The sequence below is a fragment of the Trachypithecus francoisi genome, unplaced genomic scaffold (assembly GCF_009764315.1).
Source record: "Trachypithecus francoisi isolate TF-2019V2 unplaced genomic scaffold, Tfra_2.0 Lachesis_group10, whole genome shotgun sequence".
NCBI classification, from domain to species: Eukaryota; Metazoa; Chordata; class Mammalia; order Primates; family Cercopithecidae; genus Trachypithecus; species Trachypithecus francoisi.
In genome coordinates this window covers 127,301,775-127,329,679 of record NW_022681455.1, presented here as the reverse complement: position 1 = coordinate 127,329,679, position 27,905 = coordinate 127,301,775, and the positions used below count along the sequence as shown (strand labels likewise).

Sequence of the window (27,905 nt, the reverse complement as noted above, 5' to 3'; positions counted from 1 at the left end):
GGCTGGAGTGCAGTGGTGCAATCTTGGCTCATTGCAACCTCCACCTCTTGGGTTCAAGTGATTCTCCTGCCTCAGCCTCCCGAGTAGCTGGGATTACAGGCGCAAGCCACCACCCCCAGCTAATTTTTTGTATTTTTAGTATAGATGGGATTTCACCATGTTGTCCATGCTGGTCATGAACTCCTGACCTCAAGTGATCTGCCCACCTCGGCCTCCCAAAGTGCTGCGATTACAGGTGTGAGCCACCACTCCCGGCCAAACCAAAACTTTTCTAAACGATAAAGTCTACTGAAAAAAAAAAAAAAAATCCTGAAGTGCCCAAATGCAAATTTACATATGTGACTGAGTTTTAAGTATCTGAGTTAAAGTTCAAGTGTACCTTCTTTTTTTAAAAAATTTTAAGTTCCAGGATACATGTGCAGGATGTGCAGGTTTGTTACATAGGTAAATGCACGCCATGGTGGTTTGCTGCTCCTGTCAACCCATCACCTAGGTATTAAGCCCCACATGCATTAGCTATTTATCCTGAGAGCATCTTCCTTGCATAAAAGAGCCCGTTGATTTTTTCTAAGGGGTCTTTTATTACTATTTATTATTTTTATTTATTATTATGTTTTTCAGAGAGGAGTTCTCACTGTGTCACCCAAGTGGAGTACAGTGGTGCCATCATAGCTAACTGCAGCCTCAAACTCCTGGGCTCAAGTGACCTTCTGCCTCACCCCCTCAAGGAGCTGGGGGTAAATGCTTTTTGAGGCACTTCTAACTTGAAAACATGGTATGGAGGAACTGAAGAGAATGTCCTTCCTAGCACCACCTGCTTTCTAAAATTGCCACTGGCAGATTGTCCCTGGTGTCTTGTTACCCTCTGGGGGCTGTGCCAGGCTGTCCATCTGAGAGACTTGGACTCTGTTTTCAGCACAGCTGGGGAACGGAATCCTGCACACACTTCCACTGCTGAGACCAAGTCTACTTGCATAAAACACTCTCTGCACATCCATGCTTCCACGAAAGGGGGAAAGGACATCCAACCTCTTCGAGAGATTTTATCACCTCCAAAATGATGTTTGCACTCCTTTTGCCAGCCTGGTGGAAGACAGACCCACCCACAAGCAGAACTAAGGCTCCTCCGTGTCTCTATGTATTAATGTTGCGGACTCCACATAGAAAGAGAGAGAGTTATGATGGGATCCACAGGAGTGGCAAATAAGCACGTTGTCAGGGCTACATCACTGCTCTATTCCTTCCCAGCTGGGAGACTCAGGCCAGCTTCTTTAACATGTCTGAGCTTCTGTTGCCTCCTCCGTAGGAGGCGGGTCACATTTGCCTCGGACGGTTTGTTGTGAAACATATTTAGCTATGACTTTTAAGGCGCTAAGCTCAATGCCTGGCACATCGTAGCACTGCTAATTACCATCATTAATTATGTTCTAAGGAGGTCAAACAGCACAGTGCCAGTTACCAGCAGACGTAAGTCGCTTGAACACGGAACACCATTTTCTGTATCGGTCAAGTGGGCGGCATTCAAACGCTTTTGTCTGTCTCACAAGCGTGTTGTGAGGGTCTCATAAAGTTTTGGGCATGTAATTTCGAAAGGTGGCAGCCACGTTTTGAGTGCTTGTGATGTGCCAGGCACGTGGCTACGGGGATGCCTTCATTCGCTCAGGGAGTGGTTCCTAGGGGCTGGTCCCTGACATGTGTGTGTGTGTGCTGGGTGCGGCTGTAAGTGAATGCACCGCCAGGCTGAACGCCCTCGTTTTCTTCTCGCTGGACTGGGGCCTGGGAGGGCATGGACGTGATGGTCTGTGCAGCCTGGTCTCCTCGAGTCTTTTCCCGACCCTTAGGTTGGCAAACATGAAAGACATAGACGAACAGACGCAGGCTGCCACGTTCGTTCTTTCTCAGGGTATGCAAAGGTCAGGGTAAGAATCCCTGACCTCTCGGGCGTTTCTCCAAGGATGGCCTCTGGCCGTCCGCAGCGCAGTCGCCGGGGCTGGGCTGGCTTCGAATCTCCATTTGCCTGACCCTTTAAAGAGCTGCCGGCTGAGTCCAAGTGTGAGCACACGAGGTTCTGCAGGGTCTCAAAGGAGGGAACCGCGTCCTGCAGGAGGAGCAATCAAGGCCGGCTTTCCGGAAGAGGAGGCCTCTAGGACTGGAAGAGGAGGTGGGATGTGTTTCAACCGGCAGTGGGCTCCGAGAGGCCAGGGACTTGTTCTTTCAGTAACTCCAAGGCTTGGCAAAACGCCTGTCACGGGCGGCGCTCGACAATGACCAGCTAAGAGCATGAGCGACATGCCCGGGAGAGTCCCTGAGGTTCCCCGGCACGGGTTTTACCCGCCCGCGCATGCGCGCCCGGGCCACGCCCGCTCAGCCTCCGCCCCTCTCGCCGTCGCGCAGGCGCGAAGCGGGTGACGTCACTGCGCGCCAGACTCGGCCCCGGGAGATGTCGCGCGGTGACTGCGTCGCCATGGAGCCGAGGAGGGGTGAGTTGCGCGGCGCGGCGCGGCCCCCGGGCGGCTGGGAATGGGGAGGGACGGCCGGGACCGGTGAGGGTCGAGGCGGGGCCACGAGGGCTGGCAGAGGATGGCGCAGAATCACCGGAGTCGGGCGAGGGGGTCGGAGGGGGTCTGTGCTGGGTTCGGGTCCAACCAAATAAAGATAACTGGAAGACAAGGCGGGAGGGACACCTGCCGTGCACGTCGGGGAGCCTATGGGCCCCGTGAGGTCGGGGAAACTGAGACTCAGGGGCAGGATCGGAAGCCGGTTTGACTTACATGTGGGAGTCGCTTAACTGCTGTGGTCTTAACAGATGGTTGTGGAAGCCCTGTCCGTGCGGGGCCCTCTCTCGGCACTGGCGAGGCTTCCTCCGGTAGAGCCCCTGGCCTGTAGGACGTCACTCTCTAGTGGGGTAAGGAGTGGATGATTGCTCGCAGGATTGCCTGGCAGATACCCCATACTACTAGTACACAAGGTGTGCCAGGGTCTGTTAAATGCCGGAACCCCAGCTGTGAACAGGTTCACTCCCACCCATATTACGTGTGCAGCATGCACACAATACATAGACGGAGGGTCATCATATGCCGTCATGGTTAGAGTGACCTTTTGGGATGCCTGTCCTGTGCCAGGACTGAGCTGGGACTGGAGACTTAAGGGTGAATGAGACCCATGCTGACCCAGCAGGGCCCACAGCCTGCTAAGGGAGCAAACAGACAATTACAGGATAGGGTTCAGGCATTTCGCACATTGCTATGTGTCACCTTTTATTATTTTAATTATTTCTCATGTTTTTGTAACTTTCCAAAGGAAAGGCCCTGCCCTTTTCTTTTGCAATGACCCCTCCCCTTACCAGTTAGCCCATTGCTTTATTAGGGGAAATCACTGTTACGGGATTAATTGACTCCAGAGCAGGGACCACAGTGTTACATTTCTTGTGTCCCACAGGGTATCCTGGGCGGGGCTGGGGATATTCCAGGCCCTCTGGGCTGTTAGTGAAAGTGATACATGTGGTAACCTTGTAGTAATTGTTCCAGTTTGGGAAAAAAACCCAAATGGTATGGGTACTCTTTAGATTTCTAAAGGAGGGTCATCTGCCTGAGACAGCGCTCAGAGTGTTTCCTGGGGGAGGTGGAATCTAAGCTAGACCTGAGGGAGAGCAGAGGAGGTACAGGCCTGAAAGGGAGAGGGAGGTAGGCAGGTGTGTTGGGGCCAGAGAAGAACAGTCCTTGAGCCACTTTTTGGATTCAGAGTGAGGAATGACAGGAGATAAGGCCAACTTGGTCATCTAATTATTAAGCCCACACTAATAAAGGGGATTGCAGTCAGTAATCCAAAATAATAGCTGTCTTAGAGATCACTTAGTTTTAAGGCAAGCTTACCTGACTTATGGCAAGAATAAGCGAATCATAGTTATATCAAGACTGAATAGACTGAGAGGACAGTTTCTCTACATCAGCAGAACCTGAGTCCCCAAGCAGGGACTCTAGGAGGGCTTGGTTACAAGACTTGGGTTGTATTTGGCTCCCCTACTGCTACAAGGTTAGTATAACTGGAGTAAGTATTAGGGCTATGTCTAATTTACTCTGAACTTTAATAATTGTTCGTGAGTATGTGGTGGCACATACCTGTAATCCCAGCTACTCAGGAGCCTGAGGCAGGAGAATCGCTTGAACCCAAGAGGCAGAGGTGGAGGTTGCGGTAAGCCGAAATCACACCATTGCAGTCCAGCCTGGGCAACAAGAGCGAAACTCCATCTCAAAAAAAGAAACCAAAAAAAAACATACTACATTTTTCAATGTAGAGACCAAAAGACCTCTCAGTCTGGTCTGGCATAGTCATGAACTCTGGTGTGGGGAGCTGAGCGTGTAACTGGAGCAGGCTTTCAGCATGGGCTGTGGAATTCCTTTGTTTGTTATTAAGTGGGAATCTTTTGTTGCAGTAGGTGTCTCCAAACAGGACATTCGTGAGCAAATTTGGGACCACATGGAATCACAAAATTTAGCTGACTTTCCCCGACCTGTTCATCACAGGATTCCCAACTTTAAGGTACTGACACATTTCTGGAGTCTGGAAAAGGAAAACAAGATATTCCTAAATGAATAACACTCGTAATAAAATTCTCGTACTGCATCATGGTGGATTAGAATGTGGTGAGCAGTGAGCAGTGGTGTGAAATCAAAACCATTTGGCCAGGGCGTCCTTAGCGTTTAGAGACGTTGTTTACCCTTCACCTGGGGCCTCTTGCCTCTCTGTGCAGGGCGGCTTGGTTGTCTCTAGGTGAGGTGGTGCTACTTTGCATCTGTATGATACAAAGTAAAATATTTATCCTGGCCAGAAGCATGTTATTGTTGTGATGGCTTTTCACAAAATTGGCCCGCCTAAGAGCGTTAGGGAGTGAAGGGTACTGAACTGGAAGTCCAGGCTCTAGCGCCTTCGGAAAGAAATGAATGCCTTGCCAGCCTAACGATGCTGGGCCTCAGTTTCCCAGCTGATCAAAATGTAAGACAATCAAAGATGGCTGTTCGTAACAGGGTTGACAGAAAAAAAAAGGTTAGTTGAAAGAGGCAGTGCAACAGTTCATAATCTTTGGCATGCCTGTTTTCCAAGAGAAAAAGAAAGCGCTTTTCAAAAATGCTCTCTCTGGCCTGAAGGACTTAGCTGTTTGCTTGCTTCACCCCATTTTGTCGGGACTGTCTCTCCCCAAGCCTGGCTTCTCCACAACAAGCTCCACCTTCTCTGGTCCTCGGCTGAGGTGGTTCCAAGACTGTCCTGTCCCTTTGAAAAACTGCTCTTTTGATGATTTTCTGTGGTTACTGTGTTTTGTTTAAATGCTTCTGACCCCAGAGAGATAAATGTATCTTGGCAGAGGAAAAGATGAAGGATGTAGAGAATCATGTAGAAATCTTTAAAAATGAATGAAACAGGAGAGAGGTGGGGGCTTCCAGGTCATGCTGTTGCTTGATTTTGGTGGTGGTTACACAGCAGTCTTCATTTTGTGAAAAATCATCGCATTTTGCACTCGTGATTTGTATTATTTTTGGAGTGCGTGTTTTATTTCAGTTAAAACTCAAGTGGGATTAGGCTCCTTTTCTCAAATCCCTTTCCTTACTTAGACTACTTCCTTAGATGTTTCTTTGGGTGACTGTTAGTTCCTGTCTGGGTGAGATTCCGGGCCGAGCTGCTTGGGTTGCAGTTGGCCTGAGAGCATGCTGTCCTTTCAGTAACGTGCGATTGCATTGGAAACAGGGCGCTTCTCATGCTGCTGAGCAACTCCCACGCTTGCAGGCGTTCAAAACGGCCAGGACCATTAAAGTAAATCCCGATGCCCCCCAGAAAAATGCTCGCTTCTTCGTCCTTGAAGTAAGTGCACCTCTGTCTATTTGCCTAACTAGGGGTCTTATCTGGCCTGCCAAAGCATCAAAGACCTAGACGTTTTTGCCAGAACACAGGAAGTTAAAGTGGACCCTGATAAACCACTGGAAGGCGTTCGGCTGCTGGCGCTGCAGGTAATTCCACTTCCCGGAGCCAGCCGAGGCCTGGCTGCCAAGGGGGACACCTTTTCCAGGTCGCTGGTCAGTGCACACGTCTGTCTTGTATTTAGAACGTTGGTGCTTCTGATTCCCTCCAATAGAGAAGGTGCCCTTGGTGGTGATTTCTCCAAGAATAGTTCAGAAGCCCTTCAGCTGTTTAGCATTCAGTCAATCAGGAGTCCCAAATGTGTCTAAATTCAGAGATAAAGGATGTTCAAAACAATGGCTTCCACACAAGAGCGGGAACGCAGGCAGAACCTGTGGTGTTCCAGAATTGAGGAGCTGGAGCTGAAACGGATGACACCACTTTGCCATTTGAAATGAGCATGCTGACAAGCTTGCCAAACACAGAATCATTTGCTTCTGGATGACAGACGTCACTTGTCATGTTCTGATACTATGAAGACCAGGGATAAGAACTGGAAAGGTTTCTTCTCAACACTGTTAAACTTTTTAAATTCAGGCATGCTCTTAGAATTTTTATTTTTTTTCTTCCTATCCAACCAAACACAGAAACTATGGCGTGGACACATTCTCAGTTTTGATGTGCTTCATCAGAGGAGGAAGATGACAACATACTTAGTTCTTTTTGCCGTAGTTGTAGTGTTATAATTCTTTGAAACATGATCCATCACGAAGAAGAAGCCTGATGTGCCCTCAGAATGTATCAGTTAGAGCACTGTTTCTCGACTGAAAACATAGAGGCTCCTTTTCAAGGAAAAAAAGAAAACCCCCCCGGGGTTGGTTTAAATTAGTTTATTATAATCTAATTCAATATGATAAACATAAAACTTGGTATAAATTGTAATGCAGATAGCTTTTATGCAACTATAAAACCAAAATAAGCATATAAGTTAAATACAAACAAAACTATAAAATCAGTAACATTCAAATAACCCCATGTATGTAATGTCATGTTTAGTGTGGTTTTGCTGAAGCGAATCACAGCTGATAAGGTGAGTATAGTACTGGCCATCTCACGGCAGAACCGTCGTCATTCTGCCTGACGCTGCCACGCGTCGTGTGCTGACACCATTCTCCCACCCAAGGTGTCAAGTCAAATTCCTGAGAAGCCCTGGTGAGAGGGGCGCTTTCCACACTGCGTGGCAAAAAAAAGGTGAATGGCAGAGTGTATTCCTGCTGGAGCTGAGAGAAGGGGCCTGCCCTGGGTCCAAGCTCGTGTGGGAGATGGTTTGGTCTGCTGATGGCGGTTCAGCCCCAAGAGAGACTTCTATGTAGGCTCTTCCAGAAGCGTAGCTTCCTGTCAGCCTTATTTTCTCAGTTAAGGAATCATTTGAATAAGCTAGAAGTAGGAATAGCAGCAGTAGCAAGGAAGGACAGCAGTCGGCAGTCGCTGCATTCAAGGCGCAGTTCTGTCTGAATGTTTTCCCTGTGTTATGTGGTTTAGCTCTCCAGTAGTCCTATGGGAGCCATCTCTTCTCCTCTGTGACACTTGAAACCAGATGCAGGGAGGCTCCACCTCCAGTTACCACATGTCAGTCTCGGTACAGCCAGGATTCTGACCCAGCCACCTGACTCCAGAGCCAGTCCTTGCAGGTGTGAAGTTCAGGGTGTTCTCAGCTGTCGGCCCCTCAGAGCAAAAATCAGAAACCTTGACCATGTGGAGATCAGCCTTAGCCAAGACGGCCTGGAAGAGGGATGCAGCCCTGAGCAAATCCCTGTTGCTTCATGCCATCATTTATTCAGGCTGGAGAAACGACTGCATAAATAACTGAGCTATCTCCCAGGCTGCGTGCTGGGCATAGGATGTAGTGCTGAAAGACACCAACACATATGTGGTCCCTGAGTTCTGGTGCTTACAGGGTCCTCAGTAGTTTTTGGAAACTTTAAGGGACTTAAGGATCAGCTGGGATGCAGGTAAAAATCCAGGTTCCTGAGCCCCAGCTATGTGTGGGCAGGCAATGGTGACATGCACAGCCTCAGGCCACACCTGGAGGCACAGCGGCCAGTGTCTGACTGCACAGTCCGCAGTGCGGGGGGCACGCACAGCTTCCCAGGCTCAACCCCAGACCTGTGAGTCTCTAGAGTGGCATCAGACTCTGCTTCATCAATACTCTGGGGGTGCTCCAAGCACACAGGCTTCAGGACCACTGGCTCAGGTGCCACTTGCCAGCTCTAGCCACATGGTGGTGTCACTCAAGGAAGTTTGAAGACTGTCTGTTGGCCATGCCAGGTTCCAGTTGGTCTTTGGAGTGAGGTCTAGACCTCGATAATTCTTAAAGCTTACTGGTGATTCTAATGCTCACTAAAGGCTGACATCCACTGAGCCAGAGGATGAGCAGCTTCTAGAAAAGAGAGAGTGGTCCCCATAATGTGGTGCACAGGACTCCAACACTGCCAGTGAGGGGAGCCACACTCCACCACTCACAGAAAGCAGCACGCGGCAGTTAGAGTGCTGTGTTGAAGTACTTTGCTCTCGTGGTTGACAAGCCTTTGTTGAAATAGGCCAAACAGATGTTATGGGTCTTTTATTGGTCTTGCGATGTCATCTCCTGCTCGAAAACTAAAATATACTGTTATTTACATGAAAGATTTCACAGATCTTGTGATTGCCTTGTGGCTTACCCTTGCAGAATCTATGAGACATCTCAACCAGTGGTTTTCAAACTTCCGTGTGTATCAGAGTCACTGGAAGGCTCATCAGAGCTCCCCCAGAGGGGCTGATTGATTTCGAACAGGTGCCAGAAGCACTGGTGCGCTGGCCCAGGGCCCTCGCATCGAGAAGCCCTGCTGTAGAAGTTCTCACAATAGGCATTTGAGAACTAAGTAGAAGTAAAGGGCTATTGGCACGTGTTGGTGTATTGATTATCATGATTACTGGTCTCTTTGACTGATTTGCTGAACAGCCAAACTGCATAGAAATGTTTGAGTAAGACAGCTATGCCTTGCCGGTTTCTAATGACAACATTGTTGTAACTCTGTTGCACTTGGTGCTGAGCGCAGAGAGGGCACAGGAAAGTCGAGGTTGGGATTTTGTCAGAACCAGCCTTAGTTTGGATTTCTGTTGTCAATTTTTACTTGTACCGATTTTGAATGGCAAGTGAAGTCAAATTAGCAAGTTTAGTAAACACTGTGGCTCTTCAGGATAAGGAGGTGCCGAGTGGTGGTTCTAAGAAAAATTGAACCCACATATTATTTAATTAGGTTTTCAAATAGGTAATTTCCTTGGCACACACCAAAAAAAAAAAAAAAAAAAAAAATGCAGATAATAGTAATTTGCCTCTCCTCCTGAAATGGTAAAAACACATATAAAAAAGTCCTATGGAATAATTTAATTTTGTAATTTATTGATTGTCTTTTCTTTAAAAGAGCAAAAAAACATTGTTGGTTCCAACACCACGACTGAGAACGGGGTTGTTTAATAAGATCGCACCACCCCCTGGGGCAACTAAAGACATCTTGAGAAAATGTGCCACCTCTCAGGTAAGTGCCAGAAGCAATGTCCTCACCTAGGAAAGAACTGTACCCTGTGAAGGCTTCTCACAAGTTCGCATAAGATAGCATCACGCAGTTGGAATTCATTTTTAACAGGGCCAAAAGAACAGAGATATTAAAGTATTCAAGAATTCTGTCACTAACGGAGCCAAGTAGGAAAACTGAGTAAACAGATTCTATTTCTGTAACTCAATTTCGGTTTTGCACCAAATTGGCAAATTATAAATTCCTTATTGTAAGAAAAGGGAAGACGAGTGATCTGGTTCTCGGCGCTGCCCAGTGTTAACCTGCAACGTTTCGTATTGTGGAGCTTTTTCATATTCCCAGCCTGTTCGTCAGATGCCACCAGAGTGACTGGGGAGATGGGATGTAATTTCCAAAACATGCTCCACTGGAAATTGCCTCACCAGTTCTAAATGAGTAATTGCTGACAATTATAAATTTAAGATTTTCTTGAATGCCTCACAATTTAGTAAAACCAAGTGTACAAGTATGACTTTAGGGTGCATTATAATACAATTGGTTATGTATTTTACAGTTAAGGAAGTCGAATTTGGTGGCTTTTTTAAGAATCCTAAAGTAAACTCCAAGTCGTTTAATTTCTAATCTACTGAGAATAAAAAATAAGGCAATTCAAGATATCCTATTTTATGGGATTTGCCACTTAAGCCTAATGTATAAAACTGGAATGTTTTATTTTTTACTAATTAGCACCCTGCTTATTCCAAAAATAGAATTTGATATGATTTATAAAAATACATACGATAAAGTAAAAAATATATATATAGAGAGAGAGAAAGGAGCAAAGGAAAAATAAAGGTAGAAAAATGAGACAAAACCATGGTGATGGGCAGCATTCACAAATGCAAGCCGTCTGTTCCTCTGCAGTTGGTCAGCGCCTGCCCCCTGTGGCTCCTGTGAGATGATGAGAACCCAGGGTTGCCTGCAGTGGAGGGTTCCTGGACTAAGCCCCTGTGTGACTGTTGGGAGACCCCAAGCCACCCGCATGCACTGATCCTTACGGAACTTGTCATAGCTCTGCACTGACAGACAGAGCCCACTGCCACGTTGAATGATCAGTTACTGCTGGATACAGGGCTGAAAATGGCTTTTTCCTGAGATTTACATAAACCATGTTATGAGAATCAATGAATATATTCAACTTCCCTATTCTTTACATGCAGGCCTACATTAATATAAAGCGTTACACTTTTGGGACATTTTGGGTGAAGGGATAATTTTTTAGAAGTGAGTATATTGTACATAAAAATCGTGCCCTTCAGGATTTTATATTGAGTAAATATGTCATACAGTGTTTACCGACCATGTCTTAGGTGCTAAATGCATACGTTTTGTTATTTAATTCCAACACTGGTCTGACAAGGCAGAAGGTGGTGTCCCTGTCTTACAGGGGAAGAAACTGAGGCTCAGAGAGCTCCAGCCTCTGGGGTCCTGTGGCTCAGAGGCTCTGAACCCAGTTTCCTGGGACTCTGCCCCTGTGTTCTCACCACTGTGCTTTTCCGCCTTATGGGGAAAAACGATTTGTTAAATGTTATGAAGTTGGCAGCCTCTGAATTTGTGCTGTGAGTTCCCCTTGGCCACCTTTCTGGGAAAGAGAAGGGGAACTGCCCTAAAGCGGTCTCTGGAATGCGGCTTGTCCTGAACCCCCACATCCGCGCTGCTGTGTGTGCCTGCATCGGTTTTGTCCGAAGGTTGATTCAAACCCTGAGTGCACTTGGATCATGAATTACAAAATGAGGAGGCAGCTGGCGTTGAAGTGTTCCAATCCGTGTCTCTGTGTGCAGGGTGTGAGGAACTGCAGTGTCCCCATTGGCTTGGATTCCAGGGTCCTTGTGGATTTAGTTGTGGTGGGATCCGTCGCCGTGTCTGAAAAAGGTAAGACTAGCAAATGGGAACTCTTGAGTGTGACAGCTCTGCCTGAAGGCGGCTGCGTGCCAGGCTATCAGTGCCAGGCTGTTTGTCTTTCCAAAGTTGCCGGTGATTTCTGCTTTCTGGATGCGCTTACCTGGTCTCCGAAGCCACTGCATTTTTCAGTGGTGAATCGGCTCAGCCCCCCTACTCCTGGCCCCAGCCCAACACATGTACAGCGTTTTCACTTTTCTTAGCAGGGAAAACAAAGTGAGATAACTCTCTCTTCAGGTGGTGAGATGTTTTCTCTGTTCTTAAGTGAGCTGGAGCTGGAGCTGAATTTCTTTTCAGTATGTCAGTAAATACTTGGTTCTGGAGGGACTCCAGCAAATGGAAAAGCAGTACCTTCCAAGCTTTGTTTTTGTTATGAAGCAGCAGACTCCTGAACAACATGGGGTGTCCCTGAGACTTCTCCTGAGGCCTGGTGCTTTGCCGTGCTGCGTGTGAGGCAGGCTGCTCTCGGACCACAAGGCCAGGGGGCCCTTGCCAAGAGGGCAGGGTCACCGCACCACTCCTCATTATCTCCAGCTTCAGGACACCCTCTTTTCCCAGCCACCACTTGAGCTGATGTGGGGACATTATTCTTTGCTTTCATTGCATTCCCAGTTTCCGCTGCTTCGTCTGTGTCATCAAGGCTGGGAACTCAGGAACACACTGTTCTGGTGTACCTGCTGCACCTGCTGTGTGCCAGGCAGGCACTGGGTGGTCTCTACCTTAGTACACGGTGTGTGGGTGGGGCTGACACGAGAGCTGGACCAGGACAGGACTTGACATGATCAGTGCTTGACACAAGTCAGGACTGATGGGAGTGGGAGGGGAAGTCTGAGGAGGGACCGGCTGGCCTGGAGGGGGCATCTCCTCAGTAGCGGCCTCAGGGCTGGCTCCTGCATGCTGGCCACTGTCCAGGCAGAGAGGACTGAAGGGTCCTCAGGCAGCAGGCCCTTTACTAGGTTACGGCCCCTTCTCAGAAGCCTTGAGGCCAGATGATGGGACTTGGGCTCTAGGTGGTGGGAAATAAGCAAAGGTCCCCTCTTCAAAAAGATCATCAGTCTCAGGGATGTATAAGAAGAAAGCAATGCTTTGTAAGTTTCGTTGTTCAGCGGACCCCCTGTGTAAATTAGTAAAGTAGTCATGTGTCTGCGTAGAAAATTGAACAGCACAGAAAGCTCTACCATATGTCTTCCCTGTTCCTTCCCCAGCTGCCCCATTAGGAGTTCCTAGTGTAGATGTCATACATAGTAGCATGCGTGTGAGACACATATCTTTTTTTTTAAGTTCCGGGGTGCACGTGCAGGATGTGCTGGTTTGTTTCATAGGTAAACGTGTTCCGTGGTGCGTTGCTACACCTACCAAGCCATCACCTAAGTACTAAGCCCAGCATGCATTAGCTATTTTCCCTGATATTCTCCCTCCCTCTGCCCCTGCCCTGACAGGCCCCAGTGTGGCTTGTCCCCCTGCCTGTGTCCATGTGTTCTCATTGTTCAGCTCCCACTGATGAGTGAGAACATGTGGCGCTTGGTTTTCTGTTCCTGTGTTAGTTTGCTGAGGATAATGGCTTCCAGCTTCATCCATGTCCCTGCAAAGGACATGATCTCGTTCCTTTTAATGGCTGCATAGTATTCCATGGTGTATATCTACCACATTTTCTTTATCCAGCCTATCGTTGATGGGCATTTGGATTGATTCCATGTCCTTGTTATTGTGAATAGTGCTGCAGTGAACATACATGTGCATGTGTCTTTATAGGAGAATGATTTATCTTCCTTTGGGTATATACCCAGTAATGGGATTGCTAGGTCAAATGGTATTTCTGGTTCTAGGTCCTCTAGAAATCAGCACACTGTCTTCCATAATGGTTGAATTAATTTACATTCCCACCAACAGTGTGAAAGCTTCCTATCTCTCTACAGCCTTGTCAGCATCTATCGTTTCTTGAGTTTTTAATAATCACCATTCTGACTGGTGTGAGATAGGATCTCATTGGGGTTTTGATTTGCATTTTTCTAATGGTCAGCGATGTTGAGCTTTTTCTCATGTTTGTTGGCTGTATAAATGTCTTCTTTTGAGAACTGTCTGTTCAGGCCCTTTGCCCACCTTTTAATGAGGTTGTTTGGGTTTTTTTCTTGTAAATGTGTTTCAGTTTCTTATAGACTCTGGATATTAGACCTTTGCCAGACAGACAGGTTACAAAATTTTCTCCCATTCTGTAGGTTCTCTGTTCACTCTGATGACAGTTTTTTTTGCCGAGACACAGATATCTTATAGCAGTGGTCCCCAACTTTTTGGCACCAGGGACCGGTTTCATGGAAGACAATTTTTTCATGGACCAGGGAGGGAATGGTTTCAGCGTAATTTAAGCACATTACATTTATTGTGTACTTTAGTTCTGTTATTCCTACATCGTAATAAATAATGAAGTAATTACACAACTCATAATGTAGAATTAGTGGGAGCCCTAAGCTTGTTTTCCTTCAACTAGACGGTCCCATCTCAGGGTGATGAGAGACAGTGACAGATCAGCAGGCATTAGATTCTCCTCAGGAGCATGCCACCTAGATCCCTGGCACGCACAGTTCATACACGGGTTTGCACGCCTATGATAATCTAATGCCACGGCTGATCGGACAGGAGGCGGAGCTCAGACAGTAATGAGAGTGATGGGGAGCGGCTGTAAATACAGATGAAGCTTTGCTCACTCACTGCCCACCTCGTGCTGTGTGGCCCGGTTCCTCACAGGCCACGGACTGGTACTCGTCTGTGGCCCGGGAGTTGGGAACCCCTGTCTTATAGTTTATAGGTATAGATTTACAGACATCCCTTTTCCACATTCACAGAAGGGACAGTGGCACACACAGAGCTCCGTGCCTCGCTGGAGAATGTGTCTTAGCGCCCCTCCTGTCAGCACAGCAGGCCGGCCTCCTCGGCCCGTGTTGAGGAACTGCACGGTGTTCTCTCATGACTGCCCCTCAGTAGCTGAAGCCCACCCCGGCCGATGGATGTATACGTTATGAGTTATTTCCAGATTTGGCTTTGGTCTTTTCCCTCACAGATCATGCTAGAGTGAAGTGTGTTCTGGGGGATAGTCTAAGTGCGTCTTTGAGGCTCTCCATGGGCCAGGGCCTCAGAGGGGAGTTGCTAAACTGAAGGATGGATTTTGTCAGCCTCGATGTTGCCACCAGAAGGGCCGCTCACTTTTGGCCCCAACAGTGGTGCCCGGCCTCTGTCTCTGTTTCCTTGTTCCTAGCTGGAATGAATCAGCTTTGACTTTTTGCAGTCTGCCAATGAGCAGTGAATAGTATCTCCTTTGCCTTTGATTTGTACCTAATTAGGAGTCAGTCAAGAATTTTGTATGTTTGCTGCTTATCTGCCTGTCATTTTCTGTGAACTGTTCATATCCTTTGCTATTTTTTCTGTTGAATTTTCTTTCTCTTGTTTCTTTGCATGTACAGTTGGAGATTTTGAATTGTCAAAGTAGCACGATCAGATGTGAGTCTTAGGCACAGCGGCAGTAATGCAGGTGTTCTGCGGGGGATGCTGGTGGTGGCACACGCAGGCCTCGGTTTCTGAAGGGCCTCAGGCTTCTCACAAGAGGAATTGTAGCTTCTCCGTGAGGGTCAGAAGGCATTTCATGTTTCCTGTCTTCCTGCGTTTTTGTCTCTGAATAGCTGATTTGGCTCGAGAGGCTGTTAAACATTGATTTCATCTTAGCTGCTCTTTTAGGCTCAGATAATCCTTTTGTGGTGCCACTCATTACAAATTTGCAAAACGCGTTAGTGCTGCTTAAACCGTCCCTCGGGCCTGGGGTCCAGTGGCAACTATTCAGTGTTTTTGAAGAAACAAGGCCGTGCCGTCACGGGCTCCTGACTTCACAGCGGCGATTCTCCCCCGAGGTCAGTTGATTAAACATATTTTGCTTTCAGTAGGAATTTGTTTTTAGTCTTTTTGAGAACTGCTCTTTTCATTCTTTTGAAGTATGAGTCTTGCTAACATAAAGCTGACATGAATGTGAGCTGTTTCCCTTTGTGACACGGTTAAACGGTCCAGTGTTCACATCATTGTATTTTCACCACCTGACATTTGCTGTGTTATTATTCCTGTTTAATGCCCAAAAGTCCATCTTCATGGTGGGCTGCTTGTGGGCATTTGGTGGGCATTTCTGTGAAAATTTCTATAGATTAGCTCGGGATATTGGGTTCAAGTTTCTCCTTCCACTGGACCTGATGGAAAGTCCACTTCTCAGCAATGCCCCGGACCACACAGCGATACTGATTCTCGGTTGTCTCTTAGGCTGGAGAATCGGGAAGGGAGAAGGCTACGCCGATCTGGAATATGCCATGATGGTATCCATGGGTGCCGTCAGCAACGAGACGCCGGTGGTCACCATCGTCCACGACTGCCAGGTGCTCCTTATGAATGGGCTGAGCAGAGCCACTGCCACTCTCTTCTGAGGGAGCAGGGGGTGGGGAAAGAGACTCGTCTGCTTCTGAACCATGCCATGTCATGAGTGGTGTGGATCAGCTAGGGCTGGACTTGCTCGTGGTGCAGTGGCTAAGCTTTAGCCCCAGAGTGGATGTGGGGGTGCTTCTCTAGCCAGCCTCACATTCCCACTGGGTGGGGCAGTGTGCACGACTGCAGTGGCATTTCTGCCAGCCCCTTTATCCCGCCTCTGTTCCCCCAGGTCGTGGACATCCCTGAAGAGCTCCTTGAGGAGCACGACATCACCGTTGACTACATCCTCACTCCAACCAGAGTCATCGCCACAGGCTGCAAGCGTCCACAGCCAAGGGGAATCACGTGGTCCAAGGTGGGTCACGGCCGTGGCCAGCTCTGGCCTGTAGCTTAGCGGCCCCTCCTCTTTTAAGTGTTCTCTGTCTGGCATGGGAGCTGTTGGCAATCCCAGCGTGGCTATACATTAGAATGACCTAAGGAGCTTTTGAACAATTTGGCTCCTGAATGACCATCTCCAGGCCCAGGCCCAGGAATCTGCTCACAGATCTCTGGGATTCTAAAAAGCAGCTAGGTTTAAAATCTGCCTCTGCAGATGGCAGAAATGGCCACATGGGCTAGGAGAGCGAATGCCCTGAAGCTTTACTTGCCCACTGTTTTTCATTCTTAAGAGTTGTTTTCTGCCATCCCAGGCACAGCAAACTCTGCCTGGCATTATCTCATTGGTCTTCCCTTTTTAAATCCAGATTTTTTTTTTAACTGAAGATCCGGATCTTCAAGCAGATCTAGCCTGAGTAGAAGGCAGTACCAAGCCTCTGTACATTTTATACGTGTGTCGTTTTTATTTCCAGCTTAGGTAATGGCACACGTTGCAAATGAGTCTGCAATAGGAGTTTGACCCTGCAGGGCAGCCTTTAGGTTATGATGCTGTCACTGCTGACAAACAGCCAGAATGACTGAGAAGACATTTGTGCTTCGTGCGGACAAAACTATCGGTCCTATAAGCATACGTGTCCACGTCTCCCATTCTTTAAAACCAAATCATTCAGCGTTTGAAAATATCCTTCCTTTGGGCATGGAAAGTCAACAACATCCACCTCTAAGGATGAACACAAAATACCTGCTACTTTCCCCACAGCCCAGCAGGGACTTTCCCTGCAGGCGTCCTGGGCAGGCACTGTTGGGGCCTCTCAGGTGTGCACTCCTCGGTTGGTTGCTGATGAAAGCAGAGGGAACAGCCTGTGTGACCCAGAGTGGATGGGTGGCCCTCCAAGCGCACCAGGAGCACTGGGGAGAAGGCGGTCACTGCTCTTCCAGGAAATGAAAATATCCCTTGGTGTCTTTCTTCAGAGTCTTTCACCTGGAAACTCTGATCCACAGCTTCCTTGTAAGTGGAAGCCAATGCACTAGACAGAGCATGAGGCTGGTGGCTCCTCAGAGCCAAGAAGAGGGATGGTGGGAAAGTTGTACAAGGGCATTAGCCACAGTCAGGCTGTTGGCAGTCCCTCCAGGCCAGCATGTCAGAGAAGGGGCCCATTGCAGCCATATTAGGGGGAGCCTGGACAGCCTCTGCTGGAAGAGAGCTAGGAACAGCCTGGTTACTTTCTGGAGATTTTAACAAGAAAAGTAGAAAAGTAGCAACAAATGAAGTCATCGGACACGTTAGATGAGTATATCCTCTTATGGAAAAGCAAACCAAACTCAGCCAAGGTTCCTGAAACAGGGTCAACACTGTGGGGGAGGGAGGGCATTGGGGGCTTCACTGTTTGTCGAGACCCTCTTCCAGGAAAATGGTCACTGTTTATGAGGCCTCAGCAAGAATCTCAAACTTTTAAAAACCTGTCTCTCATTTTGGGTCCTGTGTTCTCAGTTTCACCACTTGGTAATCCCTTTGCATGGTCAGAGGAAATCAGTCACTTTCTCCAGCCCCCAGTGTTTCTGTTTTAGTCTCACTAGCCATGCAGCTAAAGTGAGTTTTTACCAACATTTGTTGGGAGAAAAAAAAAAATCCCTAAATTCCAGGAAAGATTTTGGATGTGGAGGGGGACTGTTCAGTGCCAGGTTATGATATCATTTCAAATGGACTTTTGGGCAAATATTTGGTATACCTGTCCATGATATTATAGTGGTAATGATTTATCACTATAGGTCTGTAGGTCTTAGAATCCAAGAATTTACCTCTTGGCCATCTCACTGGGATATCTGCAATGCACTGTCGATCGCTTGTGGAAGGATGTGAAGGAAGCACAAACTGCCTTTCCTTTACTCATTTTCAAAACACAAAGATAGTTCAGCATCTCATTCCGTGGCCTTTGTTCCACCTTTCCAATAGTTGATGTCCTGCCCAGTCTTCCAGAGCAGTCTAATACACGCTCCGCTTGAGTGCAGTTACTGTAAACAGCGCATCTCCTTGATTCACCGTCAACATCCACGTGGACTCTTCTCAGCCCGTGTCTCATGATTTTGAAGAAAGGAGACCAAGTGGCCAGTGAGCGTATTGCTCAGTTTAGCAGTCAAGAGTTTCCCACTTCGTAGCTCTATCTGTAATCTCCAGCACACCCTCCAAGCCCCTCGTTTGTCTTTGAAATAGGAGGGTGCGCAGCAGTGCGCGTAGAATGCCCAGGACGATGCTTGCGAGCATGGCCACAGTCCTCATCATTGTCACAAATGCGAGGTACGTTGTTAAAGTTGAGAAATCTTCCTGGACATCATGCATGTTTCTTCTTTCTCTGTGCTGCTGGCAGAATCCTTAGGATGGTCCTTCTGGGTAGCTCACTGAGCCAAGATGGGGTCCTTCATGTGTCTCCCTGTGGCTACGGGTTGTCACATGGTGCCCTGGTATGCCCTTTACTACCTCTCAGTGGAGGACAAGGAGAGAAAGGCACTGACCCGGCTCTCCAGCCCTTCGGCTGCTCCATACCGCCTGTGACCGTGCAGGTGCTTTGCAGAGACCCCCCACGAGTAGCCATTGTTCTTCCTCCTCCATCTCCTCTTCAACAAAGGAAGCCTGGTAGGGTTGGGAAAGGGGGTGAAAGTGCATTCCAGTGCTCTGCACCCTCATCAGAAACTTTCTGGCAGGAAGAGAGAGGCACAGAGACATTCCCCAGAAGGCTCTGCTTTTACTCCTCCTTTCTAGAAGGCACATTGTCTGCTCTGTCCTCGTGGGCTTTTCTGTCTCTGGGGGCGATTGCCTCACCCACAGACCCGTGAAACTCAGGGTGACTTGGCCACATCCAAGCCACAAGATGCATAGCCACTGCTGCCCCATCTCCCAGTCACCGCACCCTGAGAACCCAGGACTCCCTGAACTCCCAGCTACACCAGGGATCTCTGTCAGGCTGGAGATGGTACCAGAGACCTGGGCCTGAAGCTGGAATGTGGTCCTGAACCTCTGGGCAGTTCGTCCAGCTCCGGTGATCTTCTGATCTTAGAGACAGTCATGCGATGTCCCTCCCTGTGACAGCCATGTGTCAGGTGATCTGCAGTGGGCTGAGAGCCATTTGGCTGCCTTAGCTCTGTGCAGTAGCAAACCGAAAATGGCTGAATTCCCGGACCCACTAGTGTCGAGCAGCCCTGGCCACTGACCAGTGCCTGCCCTTGTGGGGCAGAGTCCCAGCCAGCTCCCAGGGCTGAGTGGTGTCCTGTGAGTCACTGGCAACAGAAGAACAGAACTTCCTGTTGAGACCCGTGGTCACCTGCTGGACCCAAGTGAGCACCTGGACAGTAGCAGTGGGTGGAGCCTCTGTGGGGAGACCCAGATCTACCGCCATCTTGGAAGCCCCGTTCTGCCCAAGCCGCACCTGGGCAGTGGAGACGCACCACACCATTGTAGTGTTTCCCTAGAGCTGGCCTGAGCTGGGGAGCCAGAAAGATATATGTTAAGAATACCTCGGAGATGGAGAGGAGTGGTAAGGCATGGCTATCGACTCCAGAACCTCAACTGCACTGAAGGCCAGGCCAGCCTACTGGGAGACTGAGGGCGTAGGAGAAGCCACTCAGGCACCCGCAAGCCTGTGGTCCCCGTCACCAGACCCACAAACCAGGGGACCTTTTGGCCTTTGCCCGGTGGAAGGACTGTCACTCACACACATCTTCTCACCCGTCCTGTGCTCCTCACGGGAACTCCCATCAGCACATGGCTCCTGATTACCATGGGGGTGGCGAGGATGCCATAGACCAAGGTCTGTGCGTCTGACTTTCCCAGGTCAACTCATTTGCTCCTTAATGAAGGAAACTGGATTCTTCCAGAGCCACTCTCGTGCTTATACTCAAGGAAACAATTCTGTAGCTTTCAAAGCATGGCCCGTTCTTCCCCACAGTTCTGCTGGGGAGGGTGGTCCTCAGATGGCCACAGAATGCTGCATGGTCTATAGACACTTCAAGAAAAAGGATTTGAGAACAGTCTTCAACAGCGGTCCTGGGACAGCAAAGCCCAATTTCAGATCCCACATAAGACAAAGTGGTTCTCTGCAAATAGCGCAGCTAACTGTGAACCAACCCCTACCCACAGCTGGACCAGTACATTTAGAGGGCCGAGACAGGCTTTCATTGAAAAAGAATTACCGTATTTGACCTAGTAATTTACCTTCTAGGAATCAGTCCTAGAGAAATAGGTAGAAATTCAGATAAGGATTTATTGAATTTCTATAGAAGACATGCAGTGCCTTAAAATGGGGCTGGGGGGTCCACTGAAGTGCATACAGCTTTTTACAGAATATTTAGTGGCATGAGAAAATGCGTGTGGTATAAAGTAGAAAAGGCACAATATGATATTATACATGCTTGATATGGAATTTCATATTCTGCTCATGTTAAAAGGCAGAGAGAAAAGACGGGGAGGAAATATAACAGAATATTAACAATATTTATCTCTGGGAGATAGGATTTCAAATGTTTCACTTTTTTCCCGAATTTCCCACAACAAGCATATCCTAATTTTATAATCAACAATATTTAGGAAAAAAACAGTAAATTTGTTCAACATTTTCCAAGGTAGACATTGTGCCCAGGTGCATTTGAACCCAGTCATACAGCAGTAAGGTAGGTATCTCTGTTCCCAGTGTACTCAATTAGTAGAAATGAGAATTCGGAAATGAAAATAGTTAAAGATGCGCCAGTCCTTAAAACTCACGCACACACGTGTGTAGGGTGACACTGGAACAGCCAACACGGAAAGCTCAAGCATGTCTGTGTGAGGGGAACCATGCGGCTGCTCTTCTCCAAGGGCCGAAACTCCAAGTGCGAAAGTGAGACGGGAGCTGCTGGTCCCACGCAGGACTCTGTGCAGAGCAGGCGGAGGGAGGCACGTCACTCCCACAGGCCTTGCAATGACGGCCAGGCAGGAGCCACGGCATGCAGACGGAAGCTGGCACCTCACAGCGTCAGTTTGAAGGTGATCGTGTATACCGGAAAACAGAAATGTTTTTTACTAAATAGTTCTTAGTGACTTCCGTACCCCTCCCAAGTTGAGCCCTCCCTTCCCGATGTTGGGGTACAGTCGAACGCAGTGCTGCCTGTGGTCAGCCCCCTCTTGGGAGATCCAGGCCTCGCCCCTACTGTCCGCCAGCACTCCTAGTAGAAGCGTGATTGTAAAGGGGTGGCCCTATTGAGTCTTTTTCTACCAACTGACACCTTTGATCAACTATGAACAAAAGGGTTTCCCGTGAGCCGCGTTGAAGAGATTCTGCCCTTAGAGAGCCAGCAGCGGCTTCGAGGCCTACCGGGCGTTTATGTTTACGGAAGGCAGCACATGCCCTTGGCCTTCCCTGCGCTCTCCTCTGAGCATACCCACTCCATATGGTTATTTCACTGTGGCCATCTGGAAGTATCTTAAGGCATTTTCATCAGGGAACAATCACATTTAGTCTCAGGTGAGAGAACTCACTATTTATGGAGGTTGAACCTAGTATTAGAAATACTTCTGATGCAGGGCGCGGTGGCTCAAGCCTGTAATCCCAGCACTTTGGGAGGCCGAGACGGGCGGATCACAAGGTCAGGAGATCGAGACCATCCTGGCTAATACGGTGAAACCCCATCTCTACTAAAGAATACAAAAAACTAGCCGGGCGACGAGGCGGGCACCTGTAGTCCCAGCTACTTGGGAGGTGGAGGCAGGAGAATGGCGTAAACCCGGGAGGCGGAGCTTGCAGTGAGCTGAGACTGTGCCACTGCACTCCAGCCTGGGCGACAGAGCCAGACTCCGTCTCAAAAAGAAAAAAAAAAAGAAAGACTTCTGATGTCTGCTCATCTTCGGCAGCATGGCTCATGCCTATAATCCCAGCACTTTGGGAGACCGTGGCAGGAGGATCACTTGAGCCCAGGAGTTCAAGACCAGCCTGAGGACATAGCAAGACCCCATCTCTACTGAAAGTAGAGAACTTAGCTGGGTGTGGTGGTGAGTGCCTACATGTAGTGCCAGCTGCTTGGGAGGCTAAGGCAGAAGGATTGCTTGGAGCTGGGTATTCAAGGCTGCAGTGAGCTATGAGTTGTGCCACTGTACTCCAGCCTGGGTGACACAGTGAGACCCTGTCTCTCAAAAAGAAAAAAAAAAAAAATGAGGGGGATTCAAAGATCATCCAGTTTCCTTATCTCCAGGTCAGGTAATGCAGGAGTCAGAAAGAAAAACAGTTTATCCAAAATGGTAAAAGCAGCATGTAGCTGCCTCAGGATTGGAGCCCAAGTCTCTGCTTTTTGAGCAGTTTCTGATTCTCAATCAGAAATCTTAAAAGTCAGATTTCAGATTCATATTTGACTTAACATGTCTAGGGGACAGGTTTTTAAACTTTATTTTAATATAATAATATAATATTTAATATAAATAAAAGTTCTATTTTTTTGAGAGTAGAATTAAGCAAAATGTTTCACTTCACATGCCACATTGGCAGAATGTAACAGCTGTTCCTCGTTGCCAGCCGGGAAACGGTAGCACTGCCATGTACTCGTCCCGACCATGGTGTCCAGCCACCCTGCTGGCTGGTGCACAGGAGGCTTTCTTGTCAGCTGTGGCAGGGATCGGCCCAGTCATCCAGCAGCTGGCAGAGTGGCAAAGCCGCCCCACAGCCAGGAAGATGTTTCCATTAGAGCTTGAGGAGGAGGGAGCTGATGCGAAGCCTTGTCATCCTTTACCCAAAAACACTGCTCATGAGAAGAGCGATTTTACTTCAGTGGAACACACTGGTGCATTTCCATCCTAACGGCCCCCTGCGGATGCCAGTGTGTCGGTGCCCTGGCCGTCCCGTCAGCTCATAATGGGTGGTTAAGATGTTTTCATTATTCTTCAGCCGACTGTATGTTTGCTGGCTCAGAATGGAGGAGCTCCCTGTGATGTGCATGGAGGATATATTTGTCTTTCCCACGGCATGTCTCAAAACAGACTTCTGCTGTAAAACCCCAAGTGTGAAGCCTCGCTTGAGAATGCTTGCTTCTGCCATAGGGAACCTTGAGGTGCTACTGGACACAGATGGGAGGGGCAGTAACTCGGGGGGCGGGAAACTGGGCTGGCGCAGCTCCTGATAGACCCCATCAGAAGAGCGGTGTTTACCCGGAGGGTGCAGCCTGCCCCCAAACCCATACCCCTTACTGCACTCCTTACCTCACCCCCACCCCCAGCCCACTTGATGCTGTCACCTCAAGGCTTCTGGTGCTATCCTCAGAGCCAAGTAACTTTCAGTTCTTCCAGGTAAATGCATAGCCACACTTTTTCTCTCATTGTAATTGCAGTTTTAAATTTTATCGTCTGTTCTCAGTACTAAATCTGGTAATTTAAAAGATCCTTCAAAATCAAATGATGACCAGTTTGTATCTATTTTTAAACACTTCAGAAGAACACAAAAGCCTGAACTTCCTGAGAAGGTGGAGTAGAGGTGTGGAAAGAGGTTGGGTTGGTTGGACTTAGGTCGTTTTTGAGATTCCTTGGGCCCCAGAGCTTGTATGATACTGCTCTGTGAGTTCAGTCTCCTCGCAGTAAATCAGTTGAGAAGGATGGCCGCAGGCCCAGTGGAAGAGAAATGCCTTGTAATTAGTTAGGAGCACATCGTGGATATGTTCGTGGCATAGATGTGAGTTGTTTTCCTTTGTGTCTGAACAATGGGAAATACTGAAGCAAGTCTTTGCAGAGTCTTTCTATGACAGCGAAGAGTCTGTTTGCCATTCAAGACCAAAATGAGGCCTTGTGCCTGCCACCTGCCAAGGCTTCTGATGTGGCAGTGCCAGGGAGCACAGTGGCATCCCACCACAGAGGACTCTGACCAAAGCGAAGGTTTTGCCGAGAGGGGAGGTTACTTTCCACCCAGCACTGGGAGACAGAGCCAGGTACTAGATGAGAGAGGACTGAGAGCCTCTAGGTTTTCAGGAACGCACTTGGCTGTTCTTAGGTGCTTGTGTATCTTTAACTATTACTCTAATTTATTGATGCTTAACTTGGGGCCTGTGCACCTCTTGTAGCTTGGAGGCCCATGAATAGTCTTTATGGACCCTGGGAAATTGTACAGAAAATTGTGGGTGAGTCATTCTTGGGAGGGAACCCCAGCTCCTCACAAAGGTTCCTCTCTCACCCTGCCAAGGATAAGAACCATTGCTCTAAATTACATATTATTCTGAATGTAATGAGAGCATTGATACTAGTTGAACTGTTTCATCTTGTAGAACAATTTATAGTTGTCTAGCTCATGTGCTGCCTCATACTGTGACATACTCACTTCTGTTGGAGGCCTGCAGGTGACCACGGCTTGCCTCTTGGTGACCATGGTCATGTGAAAGCTTGGTGCCCAAAAGAAAAATAAAAAATATCTCTAAAGAATGAGAATTGTCTAAAAGGACTACACAGTGTCTGTTTCTTTTCTGCACAGGGCACGGTGGTCCAGGTGTCACCTGACTTGTCCTGACCCACAGGCAGCCCCCAGTGCAAACTGCCCCGTCCAACAGGCCTTCACTGTTTAGGCTGCATCAAGCTAGTTCAAGTCTGTTCCAAGGGGCCCACTGCAATAGCTGATTGATTAGAAAAATCCGGATAAAGCTAAAGATATCCTTTGTCTACAAGTCCCATACAATTGAGACTTAAGCTTTTGCGTAGTATTACTGATTTCATAGTTTGGTGACCTGTCACTAGGAAGTGTTTTCAAAGCTGTGTCTCAGACTTGCCTTGTTTTCTGCATTTTTGGCTCTGCATTGAAGGGGGTGACCCCTGACAGATGTTCCCTCAGTGGAGAGGAGACCCCTGTGGTCCTGTTAAAGTCCTCATCCCACCCAAAGGCACAGGCAGGGGGCAGATACAGAGCCCTGTTACTCTCGGGGTGGGGAGGTCATTAGGGGAGCTGCCTTTGGTAACCCTGTAATCCCAATAGTAGCAACCTTAGGTGCCTCTTCTGGGTAGGAGGCCTGAGCAGAGAGCCCTAGCTTCACTTTCCTGCTTCTGGGCCTGGACGAAAATGGAGGCCCAACCCTGCAACCTCCACAGCATGTGGGCAAACGCTCCCGAGAGCCCCCATGAGCACTGATCTCCCTTTAGCCAGGGGTGAGGGGCAGAGCTACAGACTGGTGACATCGTCTGTGTGAGACATTGGGTGGGACAGTGGGAGTCCCATCCCTAGGGCTGAGTTAGACCACTCGGCATCCAGTCCGCGTGTGTAGCACAGCCGGTAGTCAGAGGTGTGGACGCGTGTGTGGCAGGTGCCCTGTGATTCTGTCCCTGAGAACAGCTGCAACTGCTTTGCTTTTCAGATCAGCTGGGAGATGATGGAGAAAATCCCAGTATTGAGGAGCCTCCGCGCCCGAGAGCAGCAGGCTGGGAAGGATGTCACCCTCCAGGGTGAGCACCAGCACCTTCCGGAACCAGGCCGCCAGCAGGCAGTGCCCCTGAGTGCGGGCAGAGGGCCCCCGGACACACCCGGGCCAGAAGCCAATTCCATGGAGGCAGCCGGTGGGTCCCCACCAGGGGAGGGTGCCCCGCTTGCAGCCGACGTTTATGTTGGGAACCTCCCCAGGGACGCCCGTGTGAGTGACCTGAAGAGAGCCCTGCGTGAACTCGGCTCCGTGCCCCTGCGGCTCACCTGGCAGGGCCCACGGCGCAGAGCCTTCCTCCGTTACCCAGACTCAGCCGCAGCCCAGCAGGCCATCTCCTGCTTGCAGGGCCTGCGCCTGGGTACCGACACCCTGAGGGTGGCGCTGGCCAGGCAGCAGAGGGACAAGTGACCTCATGGAGAGCCACAGAGCTCACTGCAGACTCGCCATCCCCATCCCCTGCCGCTCCGGTTCCTGTGGCACTCGAGAGGCCTGCGTGGCAAGACGTGGCAGAGCCACCGCGTGAGCTGCTCGGGTCTCAGTTCTTCCCAGAAGTCACCAGTCAGTGAACGCCCAGGGCCTCCTGTGAGCGGGGAAGCCGGCCCACAGTCCATCTCACAGCACACGGAGACCTCAGCCTCCCGTTCGTGCAGGCTCAGGCCTTGAGCCAGTTTGTGTTTCTCCGGAGGGACAGAGCAGAGGGGCCGGGGATGGAGTGAGTGGCGAAGCAGGGGTGGGTGATGTGAAGATGATCTCGGGTTTGCCAGGGGTGGGCTGAACGGGAGAAGATGGACAGAGGATCCGGCTCTCCAGAGGCCCTGGCCGGGACTGCATGCCGGGTACAGAAGAGCGCCCTTGGACTTCAGGGTCCTGAGCTGGCAGCATGGCAGGGAGAGCTCCATCCACGTCACAGGAGCCCAGGGAGCTCAGCCCCTGGGTAAAAAGTGCTCACTGCAGCTCAGATCAGTCCTCAGGTCACACTTTGGGGAGCCAGCGTCCCTTCTTCCCCTCCCCAGCCCACTCCTCCCTCTGCTGACACACGCTCTGGGCCCTCAGCCAGCTGGCTGCACCGGGAGCAACTTGTGCTGTGGGAGAGACCGGCTCTGGGAGAACGGGTTTCATCCCAGCCTACGTCACATTTGCCCAGTGCCTTATGTTTTCTGGTTTTTTCCCTCCAGTTCTGTTTCTAAAAACCAGCTGGAGTTTGGCTGAACTGTCCTTTCTCAACAGAAGCGCTTTTGCAATTGATCCCGGGCAACAAGTCAAAATAAGCTTTTAAGTGGAGATTTTATTTTTTTCAAATGTATATGCTTTGGAAATGTTGATTTTTTAGCCAGAGGGTTTTACCAAGTGTTATTTTAAGCACATTATTATGCCTCAGGAGGGCAGCGCTTGCACGCACTTTAAAGAAAATGTTTTCGGGACACTCAGTCTTCTCTTTGAAAGGGCATTTTCTCACTGGTTTTCCCGTGAAAATCCCGTGGAGACTTTGGAAAGAAAACGCGGCCTTAGATTTGCTCATTAAAGACTGATGACCTTCCCAAGTCGCCATGAATAAAATGAGGGAGGAGAAACATCTCGAAGCACCACACCTGGCCCTGGGCCCTGGGCCAACTGTGTCCTTGGCCTCCCCCCTACCCGCACGACTGGTCACATTTGTCACTGGGCATTCAGCTCAGTGTCAGAGGCCGACTCAGCCCCCAGTTCAGAGTAGTCATCTGGTTACACTGAAGTCCTCACCTTTTTTCTCTTTTTTTTAAAGAATACTTCTCTTTTTGAAAGATTCTCATTTGTTTTTCTGTTTACCTTTTTTCTGTGGATTTGCTGCCGTTAGAATAGCAACTCGAGGAGAAGAGCAAGTGAGTCATCCCTGCCTTGTCCACTCCCTGTCCGGCCAGCAGTGGGCACAGCCCTGCAGACAGGAGCAAGGACTGCTGGGAATAGACCCACTGGAGCCGGGAGAGGGAGAAGCTGGATTCTGACCCCACCACTGAAACTCCTGTGTCCAGCCATGCCTGATGCCCACCCCTCCCTCAGACGGCAGGATTAAACCAGTCAGTACAGGCTCACTCAGGGAAGCCAGACTGCTGGGGTTTCCTGACACTTTAGCCAGAATAATCCAGGTGTATGGATACACAGATAATCTGAAGGAGTTTCTCATTTTTATATTTGTGGAACATCGTGTAAGAAAAACTAAAGAGCAAGTGCGTGAAATAAAATCCCCCACAGCCTGCACACCTTTCACTGCCCTGTCCTTTGCAGGGAGACCTGTGG

General features: G+C 49.0%; 1 protein-coding gene across 8 annotated transcripts; it reads left to right on the top strand.

Moving 5' to 3' along the window:
• Nucleotides 1-2,384: 2,384 nt before the first annotated feature.
• On the top strand, nucleotides 2,385-27,859 carry MTHFSD (methenyltetrahydrofolate synthetase domain containing). Of its 8 annotated transcripts, none has more exons than XM_033219232.1 (8): nucleotides 2,385-2,480; nucleotides 4,433-4,539; nucleotides 5,740-5,853; nucleotides 9,354-9,467; nucleotides 11,285-11,375; nucleotides 15,696-15,808; nucleotides 16,087-16,212; nucleotides 25,572-27,859. In XM_033219232.1, the coding sequence occupies exons 1-8, from the start codon at nucleotides 2,441-2,443 to the stop codon at nucleotides 26,040-26,042; spliced, it is 1,176 nt and encodes a 391-aa protein (XP_033075123.1). In that variant the 5' UTR covers nucleotides 2,385-2,440; the 3' UTR covers nucleotides 26,043-27,859. The 8 variants fall into 8 exon arrangements, with proteins under 8 accessions (XP_033075123.1, XP_033075122.1, XP_033075125.1 ...); XM_033219231.1 differs by lacking the exon at nucleotides 5,740-5,853 and adding an exon at nucleotides 5,886-5,999 and having other exon boundaries at nucleotides 2,386-2,480; XM_033219234.1 differs by having other exon boundaries at nucleotides 2,410-2,480; nucleotides 4,436-4,539.
• The last annotated feature ends 46 nt before the right edge of the window (nucleotides 27,860-27,905 follow it).